Here is a 25,624-nt window from a genome sequence, read left to right as displayed (position 1 = left end):
AAAGACTCACAGGTGTAATCGCTGCCAAAGGTGATTCTACATGACAGAGTATTTTGTGTAGATTGTTCACAGACAACAATTCCATTTTAATCCCACTTTATAACACAACAAAATGTGGAAAAAGTCTATGGGTGTGAATACTTTTCTGAAAGCACTGTACAGATCACAATAGTACTGTTTCTGTTTATAGCAATAAAGCAGGCAAGTTTGTATGGCCTTTAGTTTAATCTGTTGTATTTAGCTATATAAATTCTCCATATCTCTGTGCCTCTGTGTAAATTGGAGGCAGGCAGGTTAGTTAAAATTATAGTCTGCCTCAGGGGCACTGAGCACCTCAGTGAATGTGTAATTGTCTATGATATGGTAAATGCATGTATTTTTAGCACATCAACTTTGTTCTTTGACTCCCACGTTCACAGAAGTCAATGCAATTATGCTGGCAGGACCGCATTGGGAGGGTAGAGAGAAGAAAAAATAAACTAATTGGACATTTGCATAGAGATTGGCTGATTCCACCTGGACCAGTTCTCCTGCATTGTTAAATGTTTTTCGGATTGAGAAGCTGGTCTTCCAAAGGACTTTAGAAAAACTGGTTGACCATTGTAAAGCTCCAATAATAAGTGATGCAAACAAGAAAATTGAATATATTTGGGTAGTTGTGTCACTCTGAACAGGACCTTTCAATGGCAAAATGAAAGTTACATGTGCACTGCAGTAGTAGCTATGAATTGTGGGAGGTAGGTTGTTGAACCATGTTTTGGGCCCCTCTTAATCATTTGTGTGAATTCTCCTTGTGCAGTTGCCTTGGAAACAGGCCAGATGTTTGGAGAACGGCTAATCCCAAAGATATTCCTACGCACCTCTTTCAGAACAAGTCGTGGGCCATTATACGAAGAAAACGCAGAAATAGGAGAAAGGCCCACGAGAAAATATGCCCAAAACAGAAAGAAAGGGGGATTTTTTGGGGTCTGTGATTTTGGGATATCTTTCCCCTATTGAACTTGACATTTTAAAGTTAAGGTTAGGGTTTAGGATAGGGACGTCCCAAGTATCCTTCATAGCACCGACCAATTTATTTGGTTTTGAACGATTCAACCAATTCTTATCTTACTTATGCAACAGATCAGAAATGCACTTCCTCAAAACTATTTCTGACGGTCATTATGGAGACAGAAAAGTCCCAAGTTTTAAAGTTTTACATCAACAACAATAGAGCTATAGTTTTGAGGCTACTGTCTCTGAGGCATGCATGACAACATGCTGTAGCAATGGGCTAGATTACTCTCCCCCACAAGTCTTTGAGTCAGCCTGATCTAGAAAGACAAAAACATTTGAAGTTGATACACTACATGACCAAAAGTATGTGGACACCTGCTCATCGAACATCTAATTCCAAAATCATGGCCATTAATATGGAGTTGGTCCCCCCCTTTGCTGCTATAACAGCTTCCACTCTTCTGGGAAGGCTTTCCACTAGATGTTGGAACATTTCTGCTGGGACTTGCTTCAATTCAGCCATATGAGCATTAGTCAGGTTAGGCACTGATGTGGGCGATTAGGCCTGGCTCGCAGTCGGCATTCCAATTCATCCCAAAGGTGTTCGATGGGGTTGAGGTCAGGGCTCTGTGCAGGTTTTTCCACACCAATCTCAACAAACCATTTATGTATGGACTTGCTTTGTGCACGGGGCATTGTCATGCTAAAACAGGAAAAGGCCTTCCCCCAAACTGTTGCCAAAAAGTTGGAAGCACATAATCGCCAGCCGGTCGATCGAGACTGGTCGATCTTCAAGGCATTCCTAGTCGATCACCAAATATTTCTGTAAAAAAAAAAAAAAACGATAAAGGCTTGCATTCCTTTTTTAAAATCTCGTTGAGCTGTTGCTGGTAGGTGCACTAGATTCAAAAGTCCTGCGCACCGGGTAAGCAAAGTGTTCCCATGAGACAAACTCCGCCTACCCGGCGGACCGGAAAATCTGTGACTAAATCGAGTACACCTACTGCGCTGCCCAATCAGATAGCTCAAATCACCGTGGCTCCAGAGCTTCCATGACCCTGGCCACAGCCAAGTTTAATAGGCTACGTAAGATTGAATAACTTTTAAAACAATGACCACGGAGAGACTGTCAATGAATACAGCAAAGAGCTGCTGTTTTTCTGAGTGAGTTCATGTTTAAGTTTATATTCAGCACTGTCACTGTTTTTATTCAACACTATTACAAAACTCGCTTCTCCGTACTTCCGCTCGGGCTGCAGCTGCAATGAATGAGTAGCCAAGTATCGATAGCCCTGCGTTATAATATATAATATGGTCTGATTAACAATATTGGCAGGCCAATCATATAGCCAATATGCTGTGATAATGTATTAGGCCTACTGCCCAAACCTCATTCCTACAAAACTGTTTGTAGGAATGAGAATCAGAGCAGTAGATCTCAGCTTGCTTTTTGACTGCGAAAGTGATCTTGACTCAGAAAAGGTTGGTGACCACTGATCTAGAATGTCATTGTATGCTGTAGCTTTAAGATTTCCCTTCACTGAAACAAAGGGGCCTAGCCCAAACCATGAAAAACAGCCCCAGACCATTATTCCTGCTCCACCAAACGTTACAGTTGGCACTATGCATTGGGGCAGGTAGTGTTCTCTGCCCAGAGTCCAATGGCGGTGAGCTTTACACCATTCCAACCGATGCTTGGCATTGTTCATGGTGATCTTAGGCTTGTGTGCTGCTCAGCCACGGAAACCCATTTCATGAAGCTCTGTTCTTGTGTTCATGTTGCTTCTAGAGGTCATTTAGAACTCGGTAGTGAGTGTTGCAACCGAGGACAGATGATTTTTACGCGTTTCAGCACTCTGCGGTCTCGTTCTGTGAGCTTGTATGGCTTACCATTTTGTATATATAGTGTATATAGACACTGGCAATGAGGCATTTGTTTGCTTAATATTCTCATCTTGCCCTCAATAGTTCATAGTTATAATGATTACAATTATTTAATTTACAGGCTTATGTTTCATTGTATTAAATATTTCTACAGACGTACATCCTGGAAGAACCTCCACCGGCTTGTATATCAAGAGTGAACTCAAGTCAACAGCCATCATGCAGAATGTCCACAGGAACACAACTCAGAGCTTTGTGGTGAGGCTTGTGTGTCACTCTCATCTAACCCACTCCCCCACCCGCTGCTCAACATACAGTTGCTATGGTGAAGAGAGAAAAGCCATGAAAGGGGTTGGATATGTTCTGTGGTACAACAACCTTTCTCTGAGATGAATTTGTTTCACAGTTAGTCTATATCACCTCATTGTTTGTTTCTTATTTGCTTTGCGACAGGTTGAAAAGGCTTCCTATATGCTTTGGTTAGGGTTTCCAAATGTAATACAAAGAAATTGCTTGAAACAAGCTGTATATTTCCCACCTGCATCCTCCTTTAATTTACAGAACAATTCATTAATGTTCATTAATGATAAGAGATCAGCTGATATGCATTATACTTCAAATCTCTGTGGAATTTTCCACCTCGTAACAGACCCTTTTGGCACTCACACATGATAACCCATCCCTCTCATGTAGTCTGGGTATGCCAACCATGGGTACAGTATGTCACTAGTCACCACTAATACAGTGGGGGGGGAAAGTATTTGATCCCCTGCTGATTTTTTTTGTTGTACGTTTGCCAACTGACAAAGAAATGATCAGTCTATAATTTTAATGGTAGGTTTATTTGAACAGTGAGAGACAGAATAACAACAAAACAATCCAGAAAAATGCATGTCAAAAATGTTATAAATTGATTTGCATTTTAATGAGGGAAATAAGTATTTGACCCCCTCTCAATCAGAAAGATTTCTGGCTCCCAGGTGTCTTTTATACAGGTAACGAGCTGAGATTAGGAGCACACTCTTAAAGGGAGTGCTCCTAATCTCAGTTTGTTACCTGTATAAAAGACACCTGTCCACAGAAGCAATCAATCAATCAGATTCCAAACTCTCCATCATGACCAAGACCAAAGAGCTCTCCAAGGATGTCAGGGACAAGATTGTAGACCTACACAAGGCTGGAATGGGCTACAAGACCATCGCCAAGCAGCTTAGTGAGAAGGTGCCAACAGTTGGTGCGATTATTCGCAAATGGAAGAAACACAAAATAACTCTCAATCTCCCTCGGCCTGGGGCTCCATGCAAGATCTCACCTCGTGGAGTTGCAATGATCATGAGAACGGTGAGGAATCAGCCCAGAACTACACGGGAGGATCTTGTCAATGATCTCAAGGCAGCTGGGACCATAGTCACCAAGAAAACAATTGGTAACACACTACGCCGTGAAGGACTGAAATCCTGCAGCACCCGCAAGGTCCCCCTGCTCAAGAAAGCACATATACATGCCCGTCTGAAGTTTGCCAATGAACATCGGAATGATTCAGAGGATAACTGGGTGAAAGTGTTGTGGTCAGATGAGACCAAAATGGAGCTCTTTGGCATCAACTCAACTCGCCGTGTTTGGAGGAGGAGGAATGCTGCCTATGACCCCAAGAGCACCATCCCCACTGTCAAACATGTAGGTGGCAACATTATGCTTTGGGGGTGTTTTTCTGCTAAGGGGGCAGGACAACTTCACCGCATCAAAGGGACGATGGACGGGCCATGTACCGTCACATCTTGGGTGAGAACCTCCTTTCCTCAGCCAGGGCATTGAAAATGGGTCGTGGATGGGTATTCCAGCATGACAATGACCCAAAACACACAGCCAAGGCAACAAAGGAGTGGCTCAAGAAGAAGCACATTAAGGTCCTGGAGTGGCCTAGCCAGTCTCCAGACCTTAATCACATAGAAAATCTGTGGAGGGAGCTGAAGGTTCGAGTTGCCAAACATCAGCCTCGAAACCTTAATGACTTGGAGAAGATCTGCAAAGAGGAGTGGGACAAAATCCCTCCTGAGATGTGTGCAAACCTGGTGGCCAACTACAAGAAACGTCTGACCTCTGTGATTGCCAACAAGGGTTTTGCCACCAAGTACTAAGTCATGTTTTGCAGAGGGGTCAAATACTTATTTCCCTCATTAAAATGCAAATCATTTTATAAAAAATTTTACATGCGTTTTTCTGGATTTTTTTGTTGTTATTCTGTCTCTCACTGTTCAAATAAACCTACCATTAAAATTATAGACTGATAATTTCTTTGTCAGTGGGCAAACGTACAAAATCAGCAGGGGATCAAATACTTTTTTCCCCCTCACTGTAACTCAAACATAGGCTACACATTAATGTACTGCTTCACCTGAGACAGTTGCCACCTTATGGCTGCAGAGTTTTGAAGACTTCTCTGTTCCCCAACACCCATTTGAAATGCTTGCTGTCAGTTTCAAATGCATCCTTGACATTAGGTATGTTTGAAAGTAAAACAATTTTTTTTTTATCTTTCTGTTAACTTTAGCAAACCTTACTGTGAAACGATAGAGAATGAGCCAATCGTGTCCATCCACAGTTATTTTTAAACCACAGTAGCATAACCAACAGAATAACAGAATTTTAGGCCAGAGAATCAATCTCTCAATTAGTTTAATGGAAGGAGATGTGGAAGCGGAAATTCACTTAGAATCCTATTTGTCATCCTTATCTCTGGATACCATCTCCTTATTCATCACATTCAGTCTCTGCTCTTCAATACATCGTAAAGATATCAAGAACTGGACCACTGCTGGCCACATCGATAGACGGTCACTGTAAAGCCATATAGATAGACGGTCACTGTAAAACCCAACTTTACAGCAATAGATATGACTCATGCGTATCTTCCTCCATCAACACAAAACACAGGACTTCCCTCCTTCAGCCTTTTCAAATAACGGGAGACCGATGAAAGACAAATTTGGTACAAAATGATCCCTTGCTCTATTTTGGAACAAACACAGTACATAGGTTTACTGTACTACAACAAGGCTGCCTTGCAGGGGTAGCTGTTTAAGAAATAAGGTCTACAAAGAAGGGTGAGTTTCACCGCCGTGCAGTACAACCTCCCAAAGAGTCCTGACGTGACCCGTTTGACCTCCGGATTCGTGGCGGCTTTCCAGAGTTCGTATATGTCGGCCACATGGCCGTGCGACGTCATCATCTTGTCGTAGATGCACAGGTGGTAGGGCGCCTTGCCCTCACCTGAGAAGTACACATGCTCCTGCGGCAACACGCCCATGGTGTTGGCGCAGATGCCCATGAAGACATCGTCGATGTACAGCGAGGCGTTGAGAGTCAACGAAGCCTGGTAGATTTTGTTCGCCACGTCTCTAGAGACAACGTAACCCGCCCCTGCCGTGTAGTCCGGGTATGCCAACCATGGGTACATCTCATATGGGACATAGTACTTGCTTTCCTTCCGGCGGATGGGTGGCGCGCCTCTGTGCACACGACCAATCCAGAAGTCTGTCACGCCCTTCCTGTCTATGTCCTGAAGGTAGCACACCAGGTTGGGCATGTGCACGAAGATGTCGTCGTCAGACGTCATGAGGAAGCGGGCGTGCGGGCAGTAGTCGTGCGCCCACCGGAACTGTAGCAGAAGCTTGAGGGTTAGGTTGTGGAACGAGTCCACAAAGTCCTGCTGGACCAAGTCGCCATTCAAGAGGTCTTCACGGACAAGGTTGTCCTGGGTGCCCCCTCGCCTCCTCCAAGTCTGGGCAGCTTCCTGCTGTTTGGGGAGGCCCAGCACAAAAACCACCTTCACAGTCACCCCCAAGGTCTGGCGGATGTAGGTCTCGTTGCCCCACGTCGACCGTATGGCTCGCCGTCTCTCGATGTTCTCTGGGGAGGACTTGACTAGCAGCAGCAGTAAAACGTTCTTCTCTCCTGAGCACTTATCCGGGTGGTTGAGCAGGTAGCGGTGGTTGCTGAACATGTGGGCCTCCTGCCGCGGGATGGTGAAGCTCTTGTTGATGAAGGTGTAGCGGTTGACCAGGTAGCGGTAGGAGTAGGACTTGACGTGGCTCACCACGCTGCCATCCCAGCACACCATCACCACCGACAGCACCAGGCACGTGGTCATTAGCTGCAAGAACTGGCACTTGCGGATCCGCCGAAAATTCACAAACATACCGGAAAATTGGTTCTGGAAAATTCTGGGGTTCTTCCTATGTCAAGTCTGATCGGTGTTGGCGGCGGTGGTGTGTGTCAGAGTGTGTGAAAGAGCGGCTGCAGAGGCAGTTGTCCCAGTGACTGTGCATAGCAGTGTGTGTGTTCCATCCTAGGTTTCCCACATGGAGCAGGAGGCATGGGTGTGTCAGGGTGAATCATATAAGGAGCCTCCCGGAATCCATCGCCTCCGTCTGGAAAGTCCCTCACACTCCTGTTGTTACTGACTCACACACAGCCGTCCTCATAGTTGCTCAGACTCATCCAGCGTTCCCAGGGTGCCGAGCATTGCTCTGAAATGGAACAGAGAGTACACGTTTTACTCTAATGGCCCAATGTGGTGAGAGTTAAAGTGTAATAAAATCCTCGTTAGAGAAAAGCAGACAAACAGATCAATCAACTAGTCTGAAATTGTAAACAATTTTGCCTTTGGGTGTGATAGAGTTCTTAAACATTTGGTAACTGTTTACGTTAGCCTGCTCTTCTACCTGTGTAGTTACTCTGTAATTACTCTAACTAGAATGTATTAACTTCTGAATACAATGTTGTTATTTAAAGATGCAATATGCAGAAATCGCTCCGCCATTTCCTGGTTGATAAAATTCTAATAGTTTGCCTAATTTCAGTTGATGTGACAAAACAAGCAGTCATTGTGAAGAGAATCATTGTACAATCTAAACCACTGAAATATCTTTTCCATAACCAAAAATATTGTATTTTCAGCTGTTTGAAGCTGGTGTACAAAACCCAAAGTAAAAAATGCAAAAACGAAACTAAAGAACAGGATGCATAGAAATAGCAAATGATGCGAATGAAAGCTCCATAACTCATATTTCTATATGCATTTGTTCGGTCTCCCTAAAAAAGTTACATATCGCAGCTTTAATACAGCATCATTACTAGAGCAATTACAACACAGGTACAAAAGCAACTTAATGTAAAGACTTACCAATTCGTTTTTTAATGTAAAGTTGTAGTATTTACTCTTATTTAGCATAGCTTTTGCTTCTATAATCTCCATGCTTTTTTAAGCTAGTCAGGCTAATTAAGTGTCATAATGATGAATTGTGGGGCCATTTAGTCATGCAGGCACACAGATACATGTTTCATTGTCCAAGCCACACTATGTATGTTAAGGTAATATATATTGAGCTGTGTCTATTCTGACTGTGTCTAATAGTGTAATGGTCATAAATAGATTGCCTGCCAGGACTTTCAAGGATGATTCATTACTGGGGAGGTTAACATGCAGTAGTGATGTCATTAACAAAACCAATAATGAAATAGTACCTCAACAAAATAGTATGATGAAATATATATACTGTGGGAAGAAAAAGTATGTGAACCCTTTAAAATTACCTGGATTTCTGCATAAATTGGTCGTACAATTGTATCTGATCTTCATCTAAGTCACAACAATAGACAAACGCAGTCTGCTTAAACTAATAACACACAAACAATTCATTGTTCATGTCTTTATTGAACACACCGTGTAAACATTCACAGTGCAGGTTGGGAAAAAGTATGTGAACCCTTGTATTTAATAACTGGTTGACCATCCTTTGGCAGCGATAACCTCAACCAAACGTTTTATGTAGTTGCGGATCAGACCTGCACAACGGTCAGGAGGAATTTTGGACCATACCTCTACAAAACTTTTAGTTCCACAATATTCGTGGGATGTCTGGTGTGAACCGCTCTCTTGAGGTCATGCCACAGCATCTCCATCAGATTGAGATCAGGACTGACTGGGCCACTCCAGAAGGCACATTTTCTTCTGTTGAAGCCATTCTGTTGTTGATTTACTTCTGTCTTTTGGGTCGTTGTCATGTTGCATCACCTAACTTCTGTTGAGCTTCAATTGGCAAACAGATAGCCTTACATTCTCCTGCAAAATGTCTTAATAAACTTGGGAATTCATATTTCCGTTGATGATAGCAAGCTGTCCAGGCCCTGAGGTAGCAAAGCAGCCCCAAACCATGATGCTCCCTCCACCATAGTTTACAGTTGGGATGAAGTTTTGATGTTGGTGTGCTGTGCCTTTTTTTCTCCACACATAGTGTTATGTGTTCCTTCCAAACAACTCAACTTTAGTTTAATCTGTCCACAGAATATTTTACCAGTAGTGTTGTGGAACATCCAGGTGCTCTTTTGCGAACTTCAGACGTGCAGCAATGTTTTTTGTTGTTGACAGCAGTGGCTCCTTCAATGGTGTCTTCCCATGAACACCATTCTTGTTTAGTGTTTTACGTGTTGTAGACTCGTCAACAGAGAAGTTAGCATCTTCCAGAGATTTCTGTAAGTTTTTAGCTGACACTCTAGGATTCTTCTTAACCTCATTGACAATTCTGTGCTGTGCTGGTCAACACCTTTAGTTGGTCAACACCTTTAGTTGGCGCTCCCTATTTGATTTCTAGAAAAAACATTCCTTTGTCTGATCTTCCCTGTTTTCTTTTTGCTAAACTTTTTGGTTTGCTTCCTGTCTGTGAGTTTGTTTTTCTTTTGTTTTCTTCTTAGTGGGTGCTCGCGATGGGTGTCTTTTAGGTCCCAGTTGTTCTCGCTAAGCAATTTTCAATGAACACCTCTATGAGAGTCTTTTATAACCCCACCTGTTTCGTTTTGGTTGTTGTCAGTGACTCTTTGTTAGTTCCCCTTACTGTTTGAGTGACGTTTTTGGTTTTCTTGCTGGGGGAATGTAACACCACCCTCAGACTTACTAGTGTAGAACTTTCCTTTTTATTCTATTATCTTTATTTGCCCATATAAAGTCTGTTATGACCAAGTATACATTTTTTAAAGAATGTCTTCAGTGTGGTAACCGAGAAATAATATACAGCTTTGTGAGCCATGCCATTCTGAAGAGGAAATATTCTACTTGTAAGATTTATGGGAAGATGTTTCCATTTAATTAGACCTGCTTTCATATTGTTGAGTAATGAGACACATTTCTCTATATATTTGTTTGTCACTTATTTAGCATCCTAAGTATTTTATATTTTTTTGTGGTCCACTAAAGGATTGCTGTAGATCATGAATTGTTTTTCCTATTGCCATTATTTTAGGGTTTTCCAAGTTAATTTTATATCCTGAGATTTTTGAGTATTCTGAAACTATATTTAGCAAGAGTGGCATTGAGTTTTCAATATTGGTCAGGTATATCAGGATATCGCCTGCAAATACGTTTAGAGAGTCATAGTATGAATACATAGTTATTGTATACATTACATATATTTATTTATTTCACCTTTATTTAACCAGGTAGGTAAGTTGAGAACAAGTTCTCATTTACAATTGCGACCTGGCCATATAGAGCATGTGGGCTGAGCAAACATTTAACAGAGAACACACAACAGAAATCAAGCAATTATTTGTACTTTGAGGCACTTTTAAACTCCAACTCCTCTCCTAATGTACTGAAAATCTGTTGATTTATGTCATTGTACATACATTGGAGGAAGACTGTCAGTTAAGGGTGTGTTCGTAAATTCACTCTGGCTATCTACTCTGATTTCAGAGCACTCAAATCTGACTGTGCCAGAACGCAGAATAACTGATGAATTTACGAATGCTCAACACCCGTTGAATATGGCTGGTGCCGGTAAACATCAGCAAAACAAAGCATACTTAAATTGTTGCCAGCAGCACAGTTACAGTCACCAATGCTCTGGATAACATGAAAGTAGCCTAACCAGTTGTGAGGTGTTCTCTCATTTGTGTCTGGAAGTAGCTAGCAAGCGAGCCAACGTTAGCCAGTTAGCTTGGGTGCTTGACTACCGTTGTGAGGTCAGCCCGCTCGGATCAACCCTAGTCCTCAGCCAGAGTGTCTAGTGTATGCTCTGAACGCTAGGAGAGGGAAACGCTCTGGACAATCTGACAATGCTCGGAATTTATGAACGCCCAGAGCGCACTCTGGCCCTCCAGATTGAAATTACGGACACACCCTGAGTATTGTGGTCAGGTAGCCTAGCGGTTGAGAGTGTTGGAGCAGAAACTAAAAGGTTGCTGGTTCGAATCCCTGACATGACTAGGTGAAAAATCTGTCAATGTGCCCTTGAGCAAGACACCCTAATTTCTCCTGTAAGTCGCTCTGGATAAGAGCGTCAGCTAAATTACTAAAATGTTAATTAAAATATATTGGCTGGTGGGGTTCTACTTGGAGAGTGGGTCCACCAAGAGACTGAAGTGAGATTAGTTGAGGCCCCCCACACACCTCAGAGAAGCTGCCCTCCCAGTCACCCAATCCCTCTATACCTGTTTTAAATCTATAGGCTTATCATTTCAACTAAATCAGTTTCATATCATAAAAACAAGTACTTCTGTTGTGTGCTTCTCCTCTGATTTCCTAGTGTGGCTTTGTGTGACATTAGCTGAGAAGTCCAAAGTGTGGCCGGTGAATGGTAAAAGCCAGCGCAGCAAATGTTGTGCTAGGGGTTCTCCCATAATAGAGGGGTTTATGACGAATACCCATCGAAACTCCTGAGAGCTGCGGAAAGCGTTCGGCACACAATGGAGGGCATCAGGATAGCTCTGGGAGCACAATGACAGTGAGAGCGGGGATGAGAATAGGCTGCTTCCGCCCATTTGGCCTTGGTAAACCCCCCCCCTCCCCCGAGAGCTTTTATCATTAGCTACCCACTGCCTAATAGGGTCACACGCTCAGAATCTCGTATCTTTCTCTGTCTCCTCTCACCCCTCTCTATCTCTCCCTCTCTCTATCCTTATCTCTTCCTGTGACTCCCTCTTTGCCTGAGTAAGATGAGGAGGTATTGCTGTCTTGTCTAACCTCAGCTTCTCCATTTCAACCCGAAAAAGCTTTCAGAAGCCCCTCCTCCCACTGTCTGTGTGTTACAGTAAAGTCCACGCCTGCATGAATCTGTGTTTACTAATTAACTGTCATTATCTCATAAAGGACAATGGTTCAAGAAACAATCGTCTGCAAATTGTATGATTCAAGTAAATCTGGAATTAACTGGAAAGGGATGTTCAGTTACATCACTCCACTCACCACTGCTTACCGTATATGAAACTGGGGTAATTTTGCATTGGTAAATGAAAGAACAGTTAGATCGAAGTAGAGACATGCTAAAATAAATGGCTCTGGATATCAGTATTGTCTTACTATGATGTATTCATTTGTGCTTCATGTACGTGTGTGTGTGTACCGGTGTCTGACATAAGACACTGATTATAAACTGGGTGGTTTGAGCCCTGAATGCTGATTGGCTGACAACCGTGTTATATCAGACCGTATATCACGGGTATGACAAAACATTTATTTTCGCTGCTCTAATTACGATGGTAACCAGTTCAGAATAGCAATAAGGCACCTCGGGGTTTATAGTTTATGGCCAGTATACCACGGCTAATGGCTGTTCTTAGGCACGATGCAACAGCCGTGGTATGTTGGCCATATACCACACCCCCTCTAGCATTATTGCTTAAGTATACTTCCCAGGCACTTAGGTACTCCATTGTAAATACTTGGCTTTCCTGCTGATGGTCTTGTGGCCACGATACAATATCCATCTAACAAAGACAAAGGTGTGTCTCGCCTCTCAAGTCTCATTGACATCTGCCAATAAAACTGCCTGTTTGTTCTGCAAGTTTTCTTGTTGACTGTTGAAAGTCAAATATGCTTTACCTCACAGGCGTGTTTGGTTTGTAATATGTGTTGTGACATACCTTTACTTAGGCTACTTTCTACTAATGTTTAACCATTCAAGTAATTATTTGTATACATTTTTATTTTATTTTAATTTTAGTCATTTAGTCTTAGTGCATTCATCTTAAGGTACAGTAACTAGGTAGGAAAACCACTTATCACAGTCAAAGTAAGTCCATTTTTCCTCAAGAAAGTAGCTATCAACAAGGTCAGAGCCAGTAAGGGGAGAAAAAAAGTTGGGCAAATGGATCCTGTTCTTGTTAGACTTCAGTGCAGCTTTTGACATTATCGATCATAGTCTGCTGCTGGAAAAACGGATGTGTTATGGCTTTACACCCCCTGCTATAATGTGGATAAAGAGTTACTTGTCTAACAGAACACAGAGGGTGTTCTTTAATGGAAGCCTCTCAAACATAATCCAGGTAGAAGCAGGAATTCCCCAGGTTAGCTGTTAAGGCCCCTTGCTTTTTTCAATCTTTACTAACGACATGCCTCTGGCTTTGAGTAAGGCCAGAGTGTCTATGTATGCGGATGACTCAACACTATACACGTCAGCTACTACAGCGACTGAAATGACTGCAACACTTAACAAAGAGCTGCAGTCCTAAATATTTCCAAAACTAAAATCATTGTATTTGGGACAAACCATTCACTAAACCCTAAACCTCAACCACATCTCGTAATGAATAATGTGGAAATTGAGCAAGTTGAGGTGACTAAACTGCTTGGAGTTATCCTGGATTGTAAACTTTCATGCTAAAAACATATTGATACAACAGTAGCTAGGATGGGGAGAAGTCTGTCCATAATAAAGCCCTGCTCTGCATTCTTAACACTATCAACAAGGCAGGTCCTACAGGCCCTGGTTTTGTCACACCTGGACTACTGTTCAGTAGTGTGGTCAGGTGCCACAAAGAGGGACTTAGGAAAATTGCAGTTGGCTCAGAACAGGGCAGCACGGCTGGCCCTAAAAGTACACGGAGAGCTAACAATGACATTCATGTCAATCTCTCATGGCTCAAAGTGTTTAAAATAGTAGGACACAGCTCGGACACCCATGCATACCCCACAAGACATGCCACCAGAGGTCTCTTCACAGTCCCCAAGTCCAGAACAGACTATGGGAGGCACACAGTACTACATAGAGGCATGTCTACATGGAACTCTATTCGACATCAAGTAACTGATGCAAGCAGTAAAATCAGATTTTAAAAACTGATAAAAATACACTTTATGGAACAGAGGGGACTGTGAAGAGACACAAACAAAGGCACAGACACATGCATACACACATATGATAACATACACACTATACACACACGCAAGGATTTTGTTTTGTAGATATCTGGTAGTAGAGTACAGGCCTGAGGGCACACACTTAGTGTGTTGTGAATTCTGTAATGAATGTATTGTAATGTTTTTAAAATGTAATAACTGCCTTAATTCTGCAGGACCCCAGGAATCCATAATAAATACAAATACAAACCCATTACTCAGGAAATGTCAGGATTGCCATGGGTTTAAAGTCATGTTATACTCTATAAGGTACTGGTAAATGTAAAGCTAAGTACGCCACTAAATAAATATATATATATTTATATATATATTCCAGCAGCAGACTATGATCAATTTCCATGTCCATGAAGGTACCACGTTCATCTGTATGAACAATAGTACGCAAGTATAAACTCCATGGGCCAAGCAGCCGTCATACCGCTCAGGAAGGAGACGTGTTCTGTCTCCTAGAGATGAACGTACTTTGGAGTGAAAAGGGCAAATCAATCCCAGAACAACAGCAAAGGACCTTGTGAAGATGCTGGAGGAAACAGGTACAGAATTATCTATATCCACAGTAAAACGAGTCCTATATATTCATAACCTGAAAGGCCGCACAGCAAGGAAGAAGCCACTGCTCCAAAACCACCATAAAAAAGCCAGACTACGGTTTGCAACTGCACATGGGGACAAAGATCGTACTTTTTGGAGAAATGTCCTCTGGTCTGATGAAACAAAAATAGAACTGTTTGGCCATAATGACCATCGTTATTTTTGGAGGAAAAAGGGGGAGGCTTGCAAGCCGAAGAACACCATCCCAACCGTGAAGCACGGGGGTGGCAGCATCATGTTGTGGGGGTGCATTGCTGCAGGAGGGGAAGGTGCACTTCACAAAATAAATGGCATCATGAGGGAAGAACTTATGTGGATATATTGAAGCAACATCTCAAGACTTCAGTCAGGAAGTTAAAGCTTGGTCGCAAATGGGTCTTCCAAATGGACAATGACCCCAAGCATACTTCCAAAGTTGTGGCAAAATGGCTTAAGGACAACAAAGTCAAGGTATTGGAGTGGCCCTCACAAAGTCCTGACCCCAATCCCATAGAAAATATGTGGGCAGAACTGAAAAAGCGTGTGCGAGCAAGGAGGCCTACAAACCTGACTCAGTTACACCAGCTCTGTCCGGAGGAATGGGCCAAAATTCACCCAACTTATTGTGGGAAGCTTGTGGAAGGCTACCTGAAATGTTTGACCCAAGTTAAACAATTCAAAGGCAATGCTACCAAATACTAATTGAGTGTATGTAAACTTCTGACCCACTGGGAATGTGATGAAAGAAATAAAAGCTGAAAAAAATCATTCTCTCTACTATTATTCTGACATTTCACTTTCTTAAAATAAAGTGGTGATCCTAACTGACCTTGGACAGGGAATTTGTACTAGGATTAAATGTCAGGTATTGTGAAAGCCAAATACATTTAAACTCAGGTTAAGGTGTATGTAAAATTCCAACTTCAACTGTAGTTTGTTTGGCATCTTTTCAAGGGTGTCACCATCCTCAGCAAACACTCTGAAACCGTTGATACAGGTTTGTTAAAATTTTGCAACTATTAGCATACCTTTAACACACGGGAAACCCTCTTTTCACAACACTACGGTAATGACTTTTTCGTAGAAGGTTAGGAATACTTATGCAGCAGGTTAGGAGACTGAGGTTAAGGTTAGGAATGGGGATAGGGTTAGCAGGAAATGCTCTCCTAACCTGCTACATCAATCACTTTGTATCGAAATGCTGTGAAAAGTGTCTGTCCCTTCAACACATACAGTCGTGGCCAAAAGTTTTGAGAATGACACATTAATTTTCAGTCTGCTGCCTCAGTTTGTATGATGGCAATTTGCATATACTCCAGAATATTATGAAGAGTGATCAGATGAATTGCAATTAATTGCAAAGTCCCTCTTTGCCATGCAAATGAACTGAGTCCCCCAAAAACATTTCCACTGCATTTCAGACCCACCACAAAAGGACCAGCTGACATCATGTCAGTGATTCTCTTGTTAACACAGGTGTGAGTGTTGACAAGGACAAGGCTGGAGATCACTCTGTCATGCTGATTAAGTTCGAATAACAGACTGGAAGCTTCAAAAGGACGGTGGTGCTTGGAATCATTGTTCTTCCTCTGTCAATCATGGTTACCAGCAAGGAAACACGTGCCGTCATCATTGCTTTGCACAAAAAGGGCTTCTCAGGCAAGGATATTGCTGCCATTAAGATTGCACCTAAATCAACCATTTATCGGATCATCAAGAACTTCAAGGAGAGCGGTTCAATTGTTGTGAAGAAGGCTTCAGGGCACCCAAGAAAGTCCAGCAAGCGCCAGGACCGTCTCCTAGAGTTGATTCAGCTGCGAGATCGGGGCACCACCAGTACAGAGCTTGCTCAGGAATGGCAGCAGGCAGGTGTGAGTGCATCTGCACGCACAGTGAGGTGAAGACTTTTGGAGGATGGCCTGGTGTCAAGAAGGGCAGCAAAGAAGCCACTTCTCTCCAGGAAAAACATCAGGGACAGACTGATATTCTGCAAAAGGTACAGGGATTGGACTCCTGAGGACTGGGGTAAAGTCATTTTCTCTGATGAATCCCCTTTCCGATTGTTTTGGGCATCCGGGAAAAAAAGCTTGTCTGGAGAAGACAATGTGAGCGCTACCATCAGTCCTATGTCATGCCAACAGTAAAGCATCCTGAGATCATTCATGTGTGGGGTTGCTTCTCAGCCAAGTGAGTGGGCTCAGTCACAATTTTGCCTAAGAACACAGCCATGAATAAACAATGGTACCAACACATCCTCAGAGAGCAACTTCTCCCAACCATCCAGGAACAGTTGACGAGCAATGCCTTTTCCAGCATGATGGAGCACCTTGCCATAAGGCAAAAGTGATAACTAAGTGGCTCGGGGAACAAAACATCGATATTTTGGTTCCATGGCCAGGAAGCTCCCCAGACCTAATCCTATTGAGAACTTGTGGTCAATCCTCAAGAGGCGGGTGGACAAACAAAAACCCACAAATTCTGACAAACTCCAAGCATTGATTATGCAAGAATGGGCTGCGGCCCAGAAGTTAATTGACAGCATGCCAGGGCAGATTGCAGAGGTCTTGAAAAAGAGGGGTCAACACTGCAAATATTGACTCTTTGCATCAACTTCATGTAATCGTCAATAAAAGCCTTTGACACTTATGAAATGCTTATAATTATATTTCAGTATTCCATAGTAACATCTGACAAAAATATCTAAAGACACTGAAGCAGCAAACATTGTGGAAATGAATATTTGTGTCATTCTCAAAACTTTTGGCCACGACTGTACACTCACACACAGTCACAAACCTGTACTTGAAACTCTAACCGGGAGTGCAAATTGAAAAAGCCTCATGGGTTCCCAACTCTCAGTCTAAATACAGTTTGTGTGAAAGTGAGCCTTCTATGTCTGCATAGTTTCAAAGTACAAGCACAAATTAAAGCAGGAAGCACCAGTGACTAGATCAATAAAAACGTGGGCAGACGGAGCAGAAGCTAAGCTACAGGACTGTTTTGCTAGCACAGACTGGAATATGTCCCGGGATACCTCCGATGGCATTGAGGAGTAAACCACATCAGTCACTGGCTTCATCAATAAGTGCATTGATGACGTCGTCCCCACAGTGACCGTACGTACATACCCCAAACAGAAGCCATGGATTACAGGCAACAACCGCACTGAGCTAAAGGCTAGAGCTGCCACGTTCAAGGAGCGGGACTAACCCGGAAGCTTCTAAGAAATCCTGCTATGCCTTTTGATGAACCATCAAACAGGCAAAGCTTCAATACAGGACAAAGATGGAATCGTACTACACCGGCTTCGACGCACGTCGGATGTGGCAGCGCTTGCAAACCATTACAGACTACATAGGGCAGCACAGCCGAGAGCTGCCCAGTGACACGAGCCTACCAGACGAGCTAAACTACTTCTATGCTCACTTTGAGGAAGATAACACTGAAACATGCATGAGAGCACCAGCTGTTCCGGAAGACTGTGTGATCACGCTCTCCTCAGCCGATGTGAGTAAGACCTTTAAACAGGTCAACATTCACAAGGACGCAGGGCCAGACGGATTACCAGGACGTGTACTGCAAGCATGCGCTGACCAACTGGCAAGTGTCTCTTCACTGACATTTTCAACCTCTCCCTGTCCGAGTCGGTAATACCAACATGTTTTAAGCAGACCACCATAGTGCCTGTGCCTAAGGTAACCTGCCTAAATGACAACTGACCCGTAGCCCTCACGTATGTAGCCATGAAGTGCTTTGAAAGGCTGGTCATGACTCACATCAACACCATTATCCCAGAAACCCTAGATCCACTCTAATTTGCATACTGCCCCAACAGATCCACAGATGATGCAATCTCTATTGCACTTCACACTGCCCTTTCCCACCTGGACAAAAGGAACACCTATGTGAGAATGCTATTCATTGACTACAGCTCAGCGTTCAACACCATAGTGCCCTCAAAGCTCATCAATAAGCTAAGTACCCTGGGACTAAACACCTCCCTCTGCAACTGGATCCTGGACTTCCTAACGGGCCGCCCCCCGGTGGTAAGGATAGGTAACAACACATCTGCCATGCTGATCCTCAACACAGGGGCCCCTCAGGGGTGCGTGCTCAGTCCCCTCCTGTACTCCCTGTTCACTCATGACTGCATGGCCAGGCACGACTCCAACACCATCATTAAGTTTGCCGATGACACAACAGTGGTAGGCTTGATCACCGACAACGATGAGACAGCCTATAGGGAGGAGGTCAGAGACCTGGCCGTGTGGTGCCAGGACAACAACCTCTCCCTCAACGTGATCTAGACAAAGGAGCTGATTGTGGACTACAGGAAAAAGACGACCGAGCACGCCCCCATTCTCATCAACGGGGCTGCAGGTTGAGAGCTTCAAGTTCCTTGGTGTCCACATCGCCAACAAACTAACATGGTCAAAGCACACCAAGACAGTCGTGAAGAGTGCACAACAAAACCTATTCCCCCTCGGGAGACTGAAAAGATTTGACATGGGTCCTCAGATCCTCAAAAGGATCAGCTGCACCATCGACAGCATCCTGACTGGTTGCATCACTGCCTGGTATGGCAACTGCTAGGCCTCCGACCGCAGGTCACTACAGAGGGTAGTGCGAACGGCCCAGTACGTCACTGGGGCCAAGGTTCCTGCCATCCAGGACCTCTATACCAGGTGGTGTCAGACGTAGCCCATAAAAATTGTCAAAGACTCCAGCCAACCTAGACATAGTCTGTTCTTTCTGCTAACTCATGGCAAGCGGTACCGGAGTGCCAAGTCTAGGTCCAAGAGGCTACTAAACAGCTTCTACCCCCAAGCCATAAGACGCCTGAACATCTAATCAAATGGCTACCCAAACTTTTTGCATTGCCCCCCCCCCCTCCCCTTATACACTGCTCCTACTCTTTGTTGTTATCATCTATGCATAGTCACTTTAATAACTCTACCTACATGTACAGTGGGGGAAAAAAGTATTTGATCCGCTGCTGATTTTGTACGTTTGCCCACTGACAAAGAAATGATCAGTCTATCATTTTAATAGTAGGTTCATTTGAACAGTGAGAGACAGAATAACAACAAAAAAATCCAGAAAAACGCATGTCAAAAATGTTATAAAATGATTTGCATTTTATTGAGGGAAATAAGTATTTGACCCCTCTGCAAAACATGACTTGGTGGCAAAACCCTTGTTGGCAATCACAGAGGTCAGACGTTTCTTGTAGTTGGCCACCAGGTTTGCACACATTTCAGGAGGGATTTTGTCCCACTCCTCTTTGCAGATCTTCTCCAAGTCATTAAGGTTTCGAGGCTGATGTTTGGCAACTCGAACCTTCAGCTCCCTCCACAGATTTTCTATGGGATTTAGGTCTGGAGACTGGCTACGCCACTCCAGGACCTTAATGTGCTTCTTCTTGAGCCACTCCTTTGTTGCCTTGGCCGTGTGTTTTGGGTCATTGTCATACTGGAATACCCATCCACGACCCATTTTCAATGTCCTGGCTGAGGGAAGGAGGTTCTCACCCAAGATTTGATAGTACATGGCCCCGTCAAATGATGCGGGTGAAGTTGTCCTGTCCCCTTAGCAGAAAAACACCCCCAAGCATAATGTTTCCACCTCCATGTTTGACGGTGGAGATGGTGTTCTTGGGGTCATAGGCAGCATTCCTCCTCCTCCAAACACGGCGAGTTGAGTTGATGTCAAAGAGCTCCATTTTTGTCTCATCTGACCACAACACTTTCACCAGTTGTCCTCTGAGTCATTCAGATGTTCATTGGCAAACTTCAGATGGGCCTGTATATGTATTCTTGAGCAGGGGGACCTTGCGGGCGCTGCAGGATTTCAGTCCTTCACGGCGTAGTGTGTTACCAATTGTTTTCTTGGTGACTATGGTCCCAGCTGCCTTGAGATCATTGACAAGATCCTCCCGTGTAGTTCTGGGCTGATTCCTCGCCGTTCTCATGATCATTGCAACTCCACGAGGTGAGATCTTGCATGGAGCCCCAGGCCGAGGGATATTGACAGTTCTTTTGTGTTTCTTCCATTTGCGAATAATCGCACCAAATGTTGTCACCTTCTCACCAAGCTGCTTGGCGATGGTCTTGTAGCCCATTCCAGCCTTGTGTAGGTCTACAATCTTGTCCCTGACATCGTTGGAGAGCTCTTTGGTCTTGGCCATGGTGGAGAGTTTGGATTGATTGCTGATTGATTGATTGCTTCTGTGGACAGGTGTTTTTTATACAGGTAACAAACTGAGATTAGGAGCACTCCCTTTAAGAGTGTGTTCCTAATCTCAGCTCGTTACCTGTATAAAAGATACCTGGGAGCCAGAAATCTTTCTGATTGAGAGGGGGTCAAATACTTATTTCCCTCATTAAAATGCAAATCAATTCATACAATTTTTAACATGCGTTTTTCTGGATTTTTTTGTTGTTATTCTGTCTCTCACTGTTCAAATAAACCTACCATTAAAATTATAGACTGATCCTTTCTTTGTCAGTGGGCAAATGTACAAAATCAGCAGGGGATCAAATACTTTTCCCCCCACTGTACATATTACCTCAACTAACCGGTGCCCCCACACATTGACTCTGTACAGGTATATATAGGTATATAGTCTCGCTATTGTTATTTTACTGCTGCTCTTTAATTACTTGTTACTTTTAATTCTTATTCTTATCTGTATTTTTTTAAACTGCATTGTTGGTTAGGGGCTCATAAGTAAGCATTTCACTGTAAGGTCTACACCTGTTATATTCAGCGCATGTGTCTAATACAATTTCATTTGATGTTCAGATTTGCCAAAAGGAGGGAGAGCTTTGTGTGGAGTAAAGCTGGTCTAGAGTTTTTTTTTTCCCCCTCTGGTTGCACATTTTAACATGCTGGTAGAAATTAGGTAAAACGGATTTGAGTTTCCCTGCATTAATGTCCCCGGCCACTAAGAGCGCTGCCCATGGATGAGCGTTTTCCTGTTTGCTTATCGACGTAAACAGCTCATTGAGGTGCATTTTTTTTCTTTCATCATCTTTGAAATGCAAGAGAAAGGCCATACTTTCAGATAGGAGTCTAGGTGTAATTTAGATTTTGGCCAGCAGACGGCAGCAGTGTGTGTGCAAAGTTTCCAACTGATCCAGTGAAGAATTAAATTACTGCACAATATTTTGTATCAAGTCTGCCAGGAGTTTGCCCAAATGTGCCTAATTGGTCAATTGATACATTTGCAAGTACATAACTATAGAGAACATACAAAAATGCTATGGTAATAAAACATGTAAGATTACACACCCCCAGGAATGTCATAAATTTTAGATCATTAGCTTATACACTAACTTTCACACATCTAGATGACCGGGCGTGGTGGGTGTGGCGCTAGAGACAGCAGTGGGGATGGGTCAAACTGTAGACCCCAGTGCCTACATTTGGACATTAAAAATTGATTTATAAAACAAAACCATGCTACATTTTATCTCTGAGACCTTAAAGATGACAAATCAGAGCAAGATTACTGAATGTAAGTACATTATTTACCTTCAAGGGTGAATGTATCAAACCAGTTGTTGTGATAAAAGAGGTTAAACAAATCAAAATATATTTTAGATCCTTCACAGTACCCACCCTTTGCCTTGATGACAGCTTTGCACACTCTTGGCATTCTCTCAACCAGCTTCACCTGGAATACTGAGCACATGTTGGCTGCTTTTCCTTCACTCTGCGGTCCAACTCATCCCAAACCATCTCAATTGGGTTGAGGTCGGGTGATTGTAGAAGCCAGGTCATGTGATGCAGCACTCCATCACTCTCCTTGTTGGTCAAATAGCCCTTATACAGCCTGAAGTTGTGATGGGTCATTGTCCGATTGAAAAACAAATGATAGTCCCACTAAGCACAAACCAGATGCGATGGCGTATAGCCGCAGAATTCTGTGTTAGCCATGCTGGTTAAGTCTGCCTTGAATTCTAAATAAATCACTGACAGTGTTACCAGCAAAACACCCCCACACCGTCACACCTCCTCCATTCTTCACGGAAACCACACATGCGGAGATCATATGTTCACCTACTCTGCGTCTCACAAAGACACAGCGGTTGGAACAAAAAATCTCAAATTTGGACTCATCAGACCAAAGGACAGATTTCCACCGGTCTAATGTCCATTGCTCGTGTTTCTTGGCGCAAGCAAGTCTCTTCTTCTTATTGGTGTCCTTTAGTAGTGGTTTTTTTTGTTGCAGCAATTTCACCATGAAGGCCTGATTCACGGAGTCTCCTCTGAACAGTTGATGTTGAGATGTCTCTGTTTCTTGAACTCTGTAAAACATTTATTTGGGCTGCTGGTAACTCAAATGAACTTATCCTCTGCAGCAGAGGTAACTCTAGGTCTTCCTTTTCTGTGGCTGTCCTCCATAAGAGCCAGTTTCATCATGGCGCTTGATGGTTTTTGCGACTGCACTTGAAGAAACTTTCTAAGTTATTGAAATTTTCCGGATTGACTGACCTTCATGTCTTAAAGTAATGATGGACTGTCGTTTCTCTTTGCTTATTTGAGTTATTCTTGCCATAATATGGACTTGGTCTTTTACCAAATAGGGCTATCTTCTGTATACCACCCCTACCTTGTCACAACACAACTGATTGGCTCAAACGCATTAAAAAGGAAAGAAATTCCCCAAATTAACTTTTAACAAGGCACAGCTGTTAATTGAAATGCATTCTAGGTGACTACCTCATGAAGCTGGTTGAGAGAATGCCAAGAGCCTGTCATCAAGGCAAAGGGTGGCTACTTTGGAGAATGTCAAATATAAAATATATTTTGATGTGTTTCACACTTTTTTTTTAGTTACTACATGATTCCATATGTTATTTCATAGTTTTGATGTCTTCACTATTCTTCTTCAATGTAGAAAACAGTACAAATAAAGAAAACCTGGAATGAGTAGGTGTGTCAACTTTTGACTGGTACTGTATATTTAAAAAAAAAGTATTCACAAATATAGTGCACTGGGCCTTTACTAGTCCTATATTAGCAGACCGATATAGCCCTCTGAAGGGCGGAGAGACATGTATCTTGTCAGTATATCCATATTTGCTCCAGCTAAACTTAAAGAGGACAGTAGGCTTAACAACTTTCAAAAAGCGTGTTTAAAAAAATATAAATATTTTATTGTCACCAGATCGGTGCAGTGTAATGTGTTGTTCTGATGAAAAGTAAGCAAATGGCGGTATTAGACTAAAAGATATAAGGTCATTTGGTCAAACTTGTGAGGCTCTCCATGCTTATTAGCTGCTCATTCAACATATTTGCTGCTACTTCACGCAATCCCGTTTGAACCGTTTCCCTTCCTAACTGTTTTACTGTTTTAGATCAACCAAAAATGTTTCCTTGGCCAAATATTATAAGATTTTCATAAAAATGCCACATATGTGGAGGCAAAAAACTTGGGTAGTTGCAGCGGACAGCAGCGGTCCGGAGAGCATGGAGTTTCGCTCTGCCACTTCTCACAATGGTGCTCATTTAGTAGTTAGATCAAAGTTGAATCAATGTCTTGGAAGATCACATAATAAATAATTAGTATTCTACATAAAATAACAAAACATCTTCCCGCCGCTATGGTCACAGGTCGTATATAAATAGATCTCAAACTGGAAAGAATCACTGCCAAGCACGCGCCACAACACGGCACTTACCGCTGTTATGTATAATATCCAAATTACCAGTTGTAAGAAGTAGTCCCAATGTCAACCGACTCCTGTTGAGTTCTCTCTCTCCCCTCCTGATATAGCTCTGGGGGTATTTCTGTCTACCTCTCCCTGGAGTGATTGGAGTGGAGTCACACACACACACTCCTCTTTCTAGAAGCAGCGCAGTTAAACTGAGTGTGTCAGCATCACTCTGTCCAGAGCGTGTTGCCACTTCCTCTGTTCACTCCACGCCATCAAACACTGTGGGGGTGTGTAGAGAGGGAGGTAGGAAGCCATATGAGGGAGTGAAAGACTTGAAGTGCTTGCTTCCACCTCAACATTTTCAACCAGAGGTTTTCCCCTGACGATATCAAATCCATAAACATGTCCCCAGATCATCTACTTATATCTTTTTATTAACTAGGCAAGTCAGTTAACAACTAATTCTTATTTATAATGACAGCCTACCGGAGAAAAGTGGGTTAACTGCTTTGTTCAGTGGCAGAACGACATCTTTTTTTTTTATCATATAGAGAAAGTATCATATAGAGAAAGTAAAGACAAAGGAAATGATCTGAGTTTCCCAACAAATAATACGGATCTAATATATATTTTTTTAGACAAAGGAAATTATCTGTCATGCATCTATTATTATGTAAGGATGGGTCATGTTTTTTAATCTGAAACCATTATACTCATCTAGTACAAAGAGAGTAGAGACAAAGGAAATTATCTATCATGCATCTATTATTATGTAAGGATGGGTCCTGTTTTTTAATCTGAAACCATCATACTTATCTAGTACAAAGAGAGTAGAGACAAAGGAAATGATCTATCATGCATCTAGTATTAGCTAGCTATTAACAGAGGTAGGAGACACACTGTCAAGGCCTCTTCCTGTTCTCTCTCTCACCACAATTACGGGTTTTCCTGATGTACTTCTCTAGTGCTGTTCTGGGCGAGTGTCATGTTCTGGGCTGCTGGGTCTTTTGTTATTAACCAGCTAAATGTAACTACATGTAATCCCCAAAAGTAATTCTTTATCAGGGGAGGGCCATAAACAATAACTAGTAATGATGCATACACAAAGAAAGGTTAAAATCTCAGCTTTCTGGTAAACATAGTTATAAATTGCTGAGGTGTAGTCACTTTTGATGACACATGCTCAAGTATCTATCTGTCATGCATCTAGTATTCTTCCTGTTCTCTCTCTCACCACAATGATGGTTCAGTGTTCTACTAGACTAGTCCTGTCCTGGGCTAGTGTCCTGTTCTGGGCGGCTGGGTCTTTTGTTAA

At 42.8% G+C, this 25,624-nt stretch overlaps 1 protein-coding gene and 1 long non-coding RNA gene across 3 annotated transcripts in view; one reads left to right on the top strand and one right to left on the bottom strand.

Moving 5' to 3' along the window:
- Positions 1-1,985: 1,985 nt before the first annotated feature.
- LOC145877548 (uncharacterized) overlaps positions 1,986-25,624 on the top strand; it is a 35,232-nt gene continuing 11,593 nt past the window's right edge. Inside the window, exons 1-2 of the long non-coding RNA XR_014391841.1 lie at positions 1,986-2,160; positions 3,035-3,138. This is a non-coding gene — a long non-coding RNA (uncharacterized LOC145877548). The remainder of the gene's footprint in view (positions 2,161-3,034; positions 3,139-25,624) is intronic.
- On the bottom strand, positions 3,407-24,573 carry LOC106598820 (lactosylceramide 1,3-N-acetyl-beta-D-glucosaminyltransferase A). 2 transcript variants are annotated; one of them, XM_014189829.3, is made up of 2 exons: positions 24,361-24,573; positions 3,407-7,409 (listed from the first exon to the last, which is right to left on the bottom strand). In XM_014189829.3, the coding sequence occupies exon 2, from the start codon at positions 7,076-7,078 to the stop codon at positions 5,927-5,929; it is 1,152 nt and encodes a 383-aa protein (XP_014045304.1). In that variant the 5' UTR covers positions 7,079-7,409; positions 24,361-24,573; the 3' UTR covers positions 3,407-5,926. The 2 variants fall into 2 exon arrangements, with proteins under 2 accessions (XP_014045304.1, XP_014045300.1); XM_014189825.3 differs by having other exon boundaries at positions 24,334-24,570.

This window comes from Salmo salar, chromosome 03 (assembly GCF_965601325.2).
Source record: "Salmo salar chromosome 03, fSalSal1, whole genome shotgun sequence".
Lineage (NCBI taxonomy): Eukaryota > Metazoa > Chordata > Actinopteri > Salmoniformes > Salmonidae > Salmo > Salmo salar.
The sequence above is the reverse complement of the archived record's forward strand: the minus strand, read 5'-3'. Positions and strand labels throughout refer to the sequence as shown.

Excerpts from the sequence above, each read along its gene's own strand:
- LOC106598820 (XM_014189829.3), bottom strand. The coding sequence starts at position 7,078 with ATGTTTGTGAATTTTCGGCGGATCCGCAAGTGCCAGTTCTTGCAGCTA.